A 12,872-nucleotide genomic window follows, 5' to 3' on the forward strand; every position below is an offset into this window, starting at 1 on the left:
TGTAAAAGCTACCCAATGAGGCCAACACCCATTCAATCACTATTATTTCATCTCAATAAGAGTTTTGACAAAAGTTTGATTATTAACTCTTATTTATTTACTCTATTTACCAACTCTGTTTATGGTTTAATTATCTTCTTTACAAAAATATTTGTAAACTAGGCCATTTAAAAAAATCATTAGCTTTTAGCCTTGTGTAAGTCTGAAATTTCATTCATTATGGTCTTAAAATTGGACTTGATGAAACCTGTTGTAACCCTGTTTTAATATCAGGTGTAAAAGGGGCTTTTGTGACTGCATGACTCCTGTCAGGCTACTCCTAATATATGTAGCTTTTTGAGCTAGCACTCATGTGTTTTCCCTTACTGATTTCCAGATGTTAGCCTCATGTACCCCCAGTTTATCCAGAAAAATGGCAATTGTTTTGTGGTGTATGTGTGCATGACCCAACAAATGTGGTTGAAACTTTTCAGCCTACCCATTTTATCCCTCATTACTTCTGCAAACACATTAGAGTTTTGTTAATGTTGGCACAGAATGCTAATTGTTTTTATTTTATCTTGCTCGTTTTGATGCAAAAATGTACACTTGTTGTACGGTTGTGCATTCATTCATTCATTCATTCATTTTCCTTCGCCTTAGTCCCTTATTTATCAGGGGATGCCACAGCAGAATGAACCGCCAACTGTTTCAGCATATGTTTTACATGGTGGATGCCCTTCCAGCTGCAACCCAGTACTGGGAAACACCCATACACACACTCATACACTACGCACAATTTTTGTGTACCCAATTCACCTATAGTGTATGTCTTTGAACTGTGGTGGAAAGCAGAGCACCTGGAGGAAAACCCCCTGCCAACATGGGGAGTACTTGCAAACTTCACCAATTGTCCCAGCCTGGCCTACTTGTAATTAAATTTTGAATTTGGCCTCAAACAGTTATGAAAAAAAATAAAATAATCAAGAAAAAATGATAATTGCATCATATCCCACCCCCTTTCCAGCAGTCCTCATCTGTTCCACAGCAAAACCCAGTTTCACAAATAAGCGAAATCATGTAACCTGGTTTTTGCAGTATATGTTTTGGTCTTATGGGCCTCTCATAATTGTTTTAAATGATCATGATTACAATATTGATCAAAATAATTGTGATTATGAGTTTTTCCATAATCAGGCAGCCCTAATTTGTTGTTAAAATGAGCTGTTGAGATGCATGACAGGGAATTTATTAGAGATCTTAGAGATTAGAGTTCATTTAATTACCTCTTTACACTTTATACCTGTAAAATCTATAATATGATACACAAAGCTCAGTCAGCTGTCAAACAGCTCATGTTAAGCATGTCATGCTAGTTTTTTTTTTTGTCAAGTTTTAAGTTTTTACCTACTTAATTTAGTTGAATTTCTGTAGATGAGTGTGACTGCTCATTTCAGTTTATTTTAGAAAAACAACTTTTACACAAACTGTTAATTCCAGCCAGCCTAAGCGCTTCCTGTGAACTGTTTTTCCATTATAAAATCGCCACGATTCGATTTCTTCCAATCTGCACTGTTTGATAGATATTTAATATAAAGTTGGTCTCAGATGGGACAAGAAGCACTGCATTAAATTCCATTTTCCCATCCGGAGGTGCCAAAACTTTATGATTCTGTGCTGGACATTTTATTGAAAGTTACAAAAGTTTGTTTCCCCAAAGATCCTTTATTGTTATTGTTGAATGATAACTCTCAATTTCCCTTAAATGCAAAGGTCTGTAAATTTTAATTGGCTGCTTTAACTGCTACAAAGTAAATGTTGGTACAGAGGTGGAACGCCCTCATGATCTCTCTGGTTACATTCACTATTGGAAATACTGGACCTAGTCATCAGCACGGATCAACCATGCTAAGCTCGACATTTTGACTGTGTGAAAAATCTATATATGTGACATCAAGGAAATCTTAGACACTTAACCCTCATATGATAATATGGAAATAAAATTTTATGTAATTTATTTACTTGCTAGGTCTAAACTACAATTATCCTGTGTTTCCTGATGTGCATATAAGGGGGTGAGAGAATGGGGGATATACAAGGGATAATGGCTGTTAAAATAATTTTTCTAAATGATTGTAAAAATTGTATATTTTAATTTTTGGAAATTAAAAACTGAAAAAAAAAAATTCAATCCATGTCTTTAAAATATGACCGGTCATATTACCCCAATATTTTTAATGTAGTTTCACCAACTCACTTGCTGATCCTGACGGCCCTGGCGGTTACACTAGGTCTTGGCGGTCTTTCATCCTATTTTATGCTTAAACAACTAAATGAACACTTAAGTTTATTTAACTAAATGTATTGTAATTACATTACAACATCCATGCAAATTAAAGGAACCTTATAAAGTTAAAAAATAGTGACATTAAGCTTTCACCAGAAGTTTATTATTAGCTAAAAAAACACTAGCTGTGCATAGAACCCATTGGTTTTTGTCTGTAATGTTCTTTGAGGTCTTTTGTTGTTGTTGTTGTTGTTGTTAAAACAGAAACCTAAATGCATGTCATTATTTAGTTGTAGTAATTATTAATCATTGATCAAGCAAGATCAAACTAAAATACAATACCATTATTTTTGAGGGCTTTGCTGTTTGGGATGAGTCTGTAGATTGCCAACATTCCTGACCAAAGTTGCATTGCATGATGAATGTTCTAGTTAACAGTGACGTTATGTCTGGGGATTGCTCTAAAAGCTCTTGCTTTTGTCCTTAATGCGCTTCTAACGGCTAGCTGCTCTGCTAATTCAGTTACTTCAATGGACAGCAAGCCTGTGCAGCTTCCCAGCCAGCAAAATCGAACATTGTGAGGTTTTTTCCACATTGCCATTTGCTTATAATGCCAAACATAACTCTCAACCTGCTGTTGTGAAAGCTGCTTTTGTCCTGCACTGCTTTTGAGATCATAAAAGGCATTTTATGTCTCCAGAACTATTAAAAAGTTTGCCGTTGCTGGAGTAATAATGGCATTTATGCTTTATGCACGTATAAACACATACTTAAGATCTTTCGATTTTTAAATCAGACCCATATTTGTTGTAGCTGCCAATGCAGATCCATAAAAAAGTCGATAGACATTTTTATTGGCGATGCTGCAAGTCCTGATGAAGTTCCTGATCCCAGAACAGCAGTAAAGGATCACTTTATGCTGTTTTTTTGTGAGAGGAGTGTGTTTCTGGCTAGGTACACCAGGGTGCCGTTTGTGTACACAAGCACCATCTGTCCTACTTAGTGTTTGAGGTTTTTCCCAGCAGATTCCTGGTGGGTTTTGAGGATCTGCCTGCCTGTCGGCTCTCATACAGTAATAAACATCAGCTGATTTCTTGCATCTTTCATTCTAGTGTTATTTGAGGACAACCAGGAAACTTTTTCTTGTGCCAGATGTCATCTTTATTTTGTTTTAAATATGCTTGATGCCTTTTTAATGATGTTGATTTATCCCTGTTGAGTTTGTTTGGATAATAATAATTGTTATGGGACTTTGTGCTTTTGATTTCCACACATTCTCATTACTCATCTTGCTGTCTTTGCTTATAGGAGGTGACAAAGTAATCGATGTCATTGATGTGGCCAGGCAGGCGGACAGCAAGATGAAACTGAAAGCGTTTGTCAAGTATTATTACAGCCCTCAGCGGCCCAAAGTCTTGAACGTCATCAGTCTGGAGTTTTCAGACACCAAGTTAGTATCATTTCAAAGTGCTCTGTTTTTTTTTTTTTTTTTTTCTGAGAGCATAAATGGTGTTAACTTAACTATTAACTGTTAATGTTTTGCGTTCAGGATGGCAGAGTTGGTGGTCGTCCCTGATATCGCCCAGAAAATGTCTTGGGTGGAGAACTACTGGCCTGATGACTCTTACTTTCCCAAGCCCTTTGTGCAGAAGTATTGTTTAATGGGCGTCAAGGACAGCTATACAGACTTCCATATTGATTTCGGGGGCACGTCTGTGTGGTACCATGTATTGTGGGTAAGCTCTGGTCCAGTTTATTAGAGAATCTTGAAAATATGGGTTTCCACAGAAATATTAAGCAACACCGCTTTTGACATTGATTATGATAGAAGATGTTTTTCGAATAGCTTGTATGGAGTGTTGATGCTACAAAGGTTGCCTTGTCATCACAGGAATAAAGGACATTTTAAAGCATATCACTATTTATAAAAGATTTATGATTGTAATGATTTCTTAAATGTGTCAAAATAACAAAACTGACCCCAAACATTTGAAGCAATAGTTTATCTGCTGCTGTTTATTTCACTAAAATTATTCTTAGTCATTTGCCATCAACAAGAATGAGGAAAAAATTAACATGTTTTCAATTGTACCTATAGGGGGAGAAGATTTTTTATTTAATAAAGCCGACCCCAGCTAATCTTGCACTATACGAGGAGTGGAGCTCATCCCCGAACCAGAGTGAGGTGTTCTTCGGGGAGAAAGTGGACAAGTGCTACAAATGTGTCGTGCGGCAGGGAACAACACTTCTGATTCCAACAGGTTAGCTCTGATTTCTTTTGTTTGCTTTTAAATCAGTTTTATTTCTTTTTTAGGCCACGCTTTATTTTGATGGTCTATTTGTAGAATTTAAGTTACATTGCATCTACTTTTTAGTTATTTATTTACAATGATGACACCATGTTATTCTCTCACTTGTCATATTGCATTACATCATGGTCACAAGCTTCTTTAACTACATTGAAGCCTATTGACTATCTATCTATCTATCTATCTATCTATCTATCTATCTATCTATCTATCTATCTATCTATCTATCTATCTATCTATCTATCTATCTATCTATCTATCTATCTATCTATCTATCTATCAACAAGCAGCTAAAATTATAAACTTAAAGCCTATGCGATGGCATCATTTTGAAGTTTTATGTAAGCATAACCTTTTTAGTGTTAATAGTTTTATTAAATTTAATTATCTTAAACAGTTTTTTAAAATATTTATATAATCATGTTCTAATGCTGTTTTCAGATCTAATCAGTAGGCATCAAACCACAAGCAACTGCTAGAGGTGACTATCTAGTGCTAAAGTGTAAGACCTCTTTTGGCCACTCTGTTTTTTCTGTTAAGGGAACCAAATTGTGGATTTTTTTTAAACTGTTAGCCTAAAATTAGAAAGTAATATAAATATTTTTAGTAGTGTTCTTAAAAAGTGGTTAAAAACAAAACAGCAGTGTTTACACCAGGGGTCTCAAACTCAATTTACCTGGGGGCCGCAGGAGGCAAAGTCTTGGTGTGGCTGGGCCGCATAAGGGATTTCACAAAAAAAAAGTCCTCAAATGTCATTATTAACAGTTTTAATTATTTCTTCCGAACATGAAGTGTCCTGAACATTAATAGAACATTGAGTGAAGATTATGAACAGTTCTTCTGAACATGGCATCTTTTGCCTACTTCTTGCTGCCAGAGACTTGACAGCGCTTCTCACAAATCTGAACCATGGCTTTAGAGCGGAAGCAGTTGAGACCCTCAGTATGGCTTGAAGATGATCATCATTAAGTCTAGACCTGTCTAGACTCACTCAAAACTTCCATTCCCTCACCTAAAAAAGGCGTATATATGTATAAATAAAACACCCCCACCCCACTCCAGTCACATCAGTCTGTACCAGTCTGTATCTACCTATAATATATATAAGATGCATGCTGTGGCTAGGTAGGTGGCAGGCTCCAGATAGGTAGCTAAGTGGCAGGCAGGGGCGGGAACAGCTTACCTTGGTTCTGGCCGGCGCGAGTTCCCTCCTAAACACTTCCCGCCCGTCACAGCGTCTAACAAAGGGGTGGGGTGCGTGGTGACGTCGCCGGCACCCCCGCCCCTTTGTTTACACGGCGGGCGGGGAATGCCAGTGACCGCTGTGTATGGATAGAATCAGCGGAGCGGGGATCGCTCTCTCTCCCCGCTCCGCTGATTCTGTCAGTGTACAGCGGTCGGCGCGGGCCACAAAATATTGCACTGAGGGCCACAAATGGCCCGCGGGCCGCGAGTTTGAGACCCCTGGTTTACACAAATAGTCTACAATCATTTTGTTTAGTCATGGCACTATTGATTTTGCCTACCAGCAATTTTAGGTAAAGAATTATAATGTTGTGTATATGCATCTTTTATTTTCATTTTGCTAAGCCTCCCGTGGACAGGTGTTGAGAATTAGCGAGTCTGCTAAAATACTTAAACAATTGCATTTGGTTGTTCAGTGTAATTGTGATGTCCATGTCAAATAAATAAATGTAAATTAAGCAGACAGTCTACTAATGCTAAAATGGACCAACAAAATAAATTGTTACCATTTTTAATTTCAAATTTATATTTACACACACACACACACACACACACACACACACACACACACACACACAGGGATGAATTCAGAATTATTATTAGCCCTCCTGTAGACTTTTCCCCCAATTTGTGTTTAACAGAGAGATTTTTTCAACTCCGTTCTAAACATAATAATTTTAATAACTAATTTCTAATAACTGATTTCTTTTGTCTTTGCCAAGATGACAGTACATAATATTTTGCTAGATATTTTTCAAGAGACTAGTATTGAACTTAAAGTGATATTTAAAGACTCAACTAAGTTAATTGGGTTAAATAGTCAAGTTGGCGTAATTAGGCAAATCATTGTACAACAGTTGTTTGTTCTGTGGACTATCGAAAAACAGCTTTTATTCTAGCCAAAATAAAACCAGTAAGGTTAGAAGAAAAAAAATTATAGGAAGATGTTTTTATTTTTTTTTAAGTTTATAAAGGTTTATTTTATGATACCACGATTAAAATAAGTTATTATTATGTAAATTAAATAACAAACAATAATACCTCAACAAAAAATATTCTAGAAGCCATTTTGTTTTTTAAGCTTAATTTTTTTGGCCAGAGACAATTTACTTTCACAGTTAGGGCGTACTCCCACTATGCTATCTGAACCGTGCCCAAGCCAGTTTCCTGGATAGTTTGAGAAGTGCCAGTGCTCTGAATCGGGCACTGTTTATTGACTGGCCCTGGCCCGGTTGGAAGAGGTGTGCCCAAGTGCGGTTCACTTGGGCTTTGGCGCGGTATGCTTGTATGTGAGTGCAAAACCTGCCTGAGCCAGAAACTGAAAGCAAGATGTGACTTTTAAGGGACTGTTTCTTATGGATTTATTAATCATTCTTACTGATCAATGAACACAAACTGTCATAGTTTATTAAAGAAGCTAACCCCTCACTGCACAATAGCTGCACCTTCAGCAAACCTCCTAATTCCTGCAGCACGAGAACTTTATGACTGTTTATGAGCGTCAAAAGTGGCTGATCTGTTCATCGAAATATTTGACTGCATGTCACTGCATCCCAAATTACTTAAACAATATAACTGAAGAAATCTCCACTGTGCTGAGCGAAAGCGCTTATTGAACAGTGCATCATCAATGACGCAAGCGTGCACAGGCCCGATTGTAATGCGAGTACGGGCCGTCGGGGGATGCGGGAGGGGGGCCAAGCAAGCTTTGGCCCAATTCAAGGCAACTATAATGTGAGTACGCCCTTAGTTAAAGTCATCATGAAATTTTATTTTTATTTTTGGAATGAACTTCAAAAATCCGAGCACATCACACCTGTCCTCAGGTCTTTGCACTGGCTCCCAGTTTCATTCAGAATAGATTTTGAAATATTACTATTTATCTATAAATCACTTAATGGCCTAGAACCTCAATACATTTCAGATATGCTCACTGAATACAAACAGATATCTCAGTTCATTAGAATCAAGTAAACTTGAAATTCACAGAAGTCAGTCAAGGCAGGGTTTCCGCTACTGCGCCCCCACTGCTGGAATCGGCTTCCAGAAATAATCAGATGTGCTCCAACATTAGGCACATTCAAATCAAGACTTAGACACATATGTTTAGTTGTGCCTTTACCGAATGAGCACTGTGCTACGCCCCACAGATCACACTATTATGTCTTTCTTTTCTTTTAGATTCTTTTAACACATTTTAATCTGTTTTTAATCATTTTAATCATGTTTTTTCTTTTGTTCTTGTTTATGTAAAGCACTTTGAATTATCATTGTGTATGAAATGTACTATATAAATAAACTTGCCTTACCTAAATTATACATTATTTATCTGTGCACATCTTTATTTTTTAAAATTGGTGTTTCCTTCTAATCTCAAATCTAAATAACACATAATTACTAAAAAAAACAACTCCATAAACATACATTTTTGCCCCAAGGACTGGAAATTCACCAGTTGCTTACATGGGATCTATTAATAGCAAATCACAATTCTTACAAATCAGTAAGTTCCTGCTGGACAAAATAAAGTTTCCCATTTGAGGAGCTATTTCGCTTAGATATATGTCACAATAGGGAAAGAAGACTTAAAGCCAGCCTGGTGGAGCAATTGACCCAACCACTGGAGTGAGTTTTTGGGGGGTGACGGGGTGGAGCGTCATTATTTCCCTCCCTGATTATTCAAAAGCCACACACTTCACCTTGATGGAGAAAAAGGAAACGTTATGTTTGTCTAAAGGCTTTTTTACGAACACACGGATGTCAGAGCAAGAAGAACTGGTATTCCACTTACAGCAGAGCAGCTGTCTTTAATGGCGTTTCCACAGGAAAGCCGGGGCTGATTTGTGTTCCTCGTTTCAGGTTTAGACCTAAGGCTTACCGCCCAGAAAGCCACATGAATCTTCTTGAACCTAACATCTTATCCAGCCTATGGTTCATTAGTGAAGCTCCAAAACATTGAGTCGTATATCGTAATTATGACTTCGTATCCAATGTGAAGTCATATAACATGGGTGGCTGAACGTTTTATGAAAACCTCACACTCAAACCGAGCAGGTCAGAATACGTGGTTATAGATCAATCTGGTTCCCAGCTGTTGATGGCACTAGCAGAACACTTCAAGACCGTGGGATTCTTCACGTCCCCCTGCTGTGAGACCGACTTCAAAAGTCCTTCAAAACACCATGAAAGTTGCTCATTGTTGAGGCTTTGCTTCTGAATGTGATGTATATTTATGCACCCCCACCCGCTTCGCATGTGGCCTATATGTTCGAGCATAGACAGGAAGTCGTGGATGTAGTTAACAGACTGGTTGTTTGGTGGTTTTCTAACACTCTAGGGGTTTGGTTCAGCTCAGCAGATCTCAGTTAGCCATGTAATCGCTGCAGTTGATGGCCCACCCTGAAAACATGTCAACTTTCGGTAGACATCGTGTAGCATTTAAACTGTTTGTTATATTTAAAAATAATTAATGTTTTATTTTGTAGTTAGTATATTAAGTTGTCACAGTATACATGTATTGGCATTAGTAATAACTTTGATGTCTAAAACTAAATTGTATACATGCAGTTAAAGACCAAAGTATTAGCCATTCTGTGAAATTACTTTTTTTTTTAATATTTCCCAAGTGAAGTTTAACTGTGAGGAACTTTTTCACAACATTTCCTCTTGTATATTCCTTTAGGAGAAAGTCTTATTTCTTGTAGTTTGGCTGGGAAAAAAATATTTGGAAAACAGGCCAGTATTACTAAGCCCCCTTTAGTGGTTACTTGAACATAATCGAACTGTGAACCAACAAGTACTAAAGATATGCATTCGAATACAACATATTAAAGACTTGTGCACACCAGGACCATTTTCATTTGTGCTTATTGTAACCCACCGGTTCTACTGCACCCAACCCAGTCTGAGCTGGGATCAAACCAGCGATTCTTTGTATGAGAGTCGGTTGCTCTATCAATGAGGCTAAAGACCATGGCCTCTAACGGTTGTCGCTAAAGCACTTTTTGAGGTCAGAAGAGAGAGGTTTATCTGCATAGCACTTCTCTATCTGGCCTCCAATACACTCACTCCCATCCCAGACCAGCCCTAATGTGTAACCCACCAGTTGTGCTGCACCCAACCTGGTCTGAGCTGGGATCGAACTAGTCGTTCCTTATATGGGAGTTGGTTGCTCTTACAAGGAAGCTAAAGACCATGGCCTCTAGCGTCTGTCACTAGAGCACCTTTTTAGGTCAGAAGAGTGAGGTTTACCTGCATAGCACTTTGTTAGCTGGACTCTGTTACACTATCATTTGCAAAGTTATGCTTCTGACACTGGCTTTTTGCACAGAAGTCATCACCCTCAAGCTTTTTGCTTTTAAATGATGCATTCATGGCTGATGTTTTGTGCGTTGGTGTGTACTCCCAGATTTGCTTACCTTGTGTATTCATGAGGCTTTAAATGTTGGTGGGAAGAATGGGTTAAAATCAATCTGTTGTGCATCTTTCATACATGTGCAAAATAACAAAAAACTGACACTAAATCAATAGTAAAATAAATGTGAAAAAGTATTGTTGCTATTTACTAATAAAAGTTACTAGTAAAAGTAACTAAAGTAAATATTATTTATTAATTTTTCTTTGGCTCAGTCCCTTTATTTATCAGGGGTCGCAACAGCGGAATGAACTGCCAACAATTCCAGCATATGTTTTACGCAGCAGATACCCTTCCAACTGAAACCCATTAAACACCCTCGTATACACACTTGCTCTCATACACTATGGACAATTTAGTTTATTCAATTCACCTATAGCGAATGTCTTTGGACTATGGGGAAAACCGAAGCATCTGGAGGAAAGTCACACGAGCACAGGGATAACATGCAAACTCCATACAGAAATGGCAACTGGCACAGCCGTGACTCGAATCAACAAACTTCTTGCTGTGAGGTGACAGTGCTAACCACTGAGCCACCTTGCCACCCAAAAAGTAAATATTACATTATAGCAAATATAGGACACTCAATAAACGCATGGTTTTCCTATAATAAATCTCAAAATGCTGTCAAGCTTTTTTTTTATTGTCTACATTTACTGAAGATTAAAAAGCAGATAAAACTGTGTGTACTACAGGAACTTTCAAAATTGCTGCCTTAACATGGTCAAACTGCACTAATTCAATACTAAATCCGCTTGTTAAGTGTGACGTCACGTGAAGCGGCTTCCGGGTCCAAGCGTTCTATTCAACTGAATGGGGAGACTCATGAAATGGCAATAATAAACATTTACAAAGTGATTTAATGCTTTCAAAAATCACGATGACAGTATATATGTCCATGCCTAATATCCGATGGCCAGAAAGTGATTAATTTTTTAAAAATTGTAAAATTTTTGGTATTTATTATACAGCAAGCCCAGAGATTGTTGTGTACACTATGACTTTATGTATAATTAACTTTAATGTATGATAGGAATAAAACGTGATCATAAACGAATGATTTCTCCTCTCAAATGAATGGCGGCTTGGACCCGGAAACAGTATTACATACGTCACAAACACGTCACCACTTAACAAGCGGATTAGTTTCCAAACTGAGGTACACATGGTCAAACTGTCTAGAGCATGTTCAAAGTTGATACTTCAACACATCTAAACTATGCCACTACGAGTAGGAGCAAGTTCAAAATTGACGTCTCAACATGGTCAAACTTGTTTTTACAAATACTAAAACAAGGTAATGTCTAAATCTCTAAAGACTCAATGTGGTCAAACTGCATGTACTGCTACTATAACTACTACTAAAGTAACGAGTTCAAAACTGCCACCTCAGCAGTCAATTGGGCCCTTTCAATTTTCATGTTTCACCGATTATTATTGTATAGTAAAAATGGGAAGATCTGTAACATTTCAATAGGCTTTCAAAAGCTTTTTGTGATATGACTCTCAGTCCAGCTTTGCTGTACACCGGATATGAATGACTGGCTCTGGACTACAGCAGATGGTTTTTTTTTTTTTTGTCTGCATCTGTCGGTCAGCTGTTGACACACTCTTGACCTCCTTTACAGGATGGATCCATGCAGTTCTCACCTCTCAGGATTGCATGGCTTTCGGAGGAAACTTCCTCCACAACCTCAACATTGGCATGCAGCTCAGGTGAGCCAAAACTTTCACTCTTTAAAGATATTCTTCTTTTGAAATCTGAACTGGAGTGCCTGTGAAGTTTTACAGTGCCTCATAAAGGTTGACCTTTTAGCACATATGTTTTCTTTTCTCTTCAGAAGAACGTTGGCAAAATATACTTGAGATATCCAGTTTTTTTCTTATATAAAATTCTGTTTATAAGCAAACAAACCAAATTTATGTGAAGGAAAAAAAAAAATGTTTACTTGTGTTCTGTATATATAAATTATTTAAGTTAGTCATTTTTGTTCTAGACAACTTGATTGTAAAATGTGTATTTGAGAATAATAATAATAATATATTTGCCATTTGTTTTTTTTATATATAAATAAATATAATATATAATATATAATTTCTATTAGTAATAGTATTTTTGACAAAAGTGCTAAATTAAAAAAAAAAATCATGTTATATTTGATTTGTTGTTAATGACATTGTTATTACGGATTATTATAGCCAGACAGTATCTGAAGACATTTTCTCATATGTCTAAGCAGAATTTTCTGAAAAACTTTTATTTAATGTTTACAATGCAAGTCTAATTAGATCCACTTATTTGCTAATCCAAGCAAGTATCTTATATATATTCTAAACGACAAATATTACTGAAATTAATTTACAAATGGATGAATAAATACACTACCTGACAAAAGTCTTGTCGTCATAATAACTTGACTTCTAGTTGATCATTTGGAAAAGTGGCAGAAGGTAGATTTTTCTGATGAATCATCGATTGAACTGCATCCCAATCATCACAAATACTGCAGAAGTCCTTTTGGAACCCGCATGGACCCTGTTCCTGAAAGCAAAGAAGTCAAGGTGCTTCAGGATTGGCCAGCCCAGTCACCAGTCATGAACATTATTGAGCATGTCAATAATGTAAGATGGAGGA

The 12,872-nt window shown here is 37.1% G+C and overlaps 1 protein-coding gene across 2 annotated transcripts in view; it reads left to right on the plus strand.

The window, feature by feature from the left end:
• kdm7ab (lysine (K)-specific demethylase 7Ab) overlaps nt 1-12,872 on the plus strand; it is a 65,881-nt gene that overhangs the window by 35,165 nt on the left and 17,844 nt on the right. For both annotated transcript variants that reach the window (XR_015525709.1, NM_001444175.1), the window contains 4 exon segments: nt 3,575-3,716; nt 3,816-4,002; nt 4,365-4,527; nt 11,866-11,953. Coding sequence is in view for 1 of the 2 variants with exons in the window: in NM_001444175.1 (NP_001431104.1) it covers nt 3,575-3,716; nt 3,816-4,002; nt 4,365-4,527; nt 11,866-11,953 (580 nt within the window). In the remaining variant the exon portion in view is untranslated.

The sequence above is a fragment of the Danio rerio genome, chromosome 25, assembly GCF_052040795.2.
Source record: "Danio rerio strain M-AB ecotype USA chromosome 25, GRCz13ab, whole genome shotgun sequence".
Classification (NCBI taxonomy): Eukaryota; Metazoa; Chordata; class Actinopteri; order Cypriniformes; family Danionidae; genus Danio; species Danio rerio.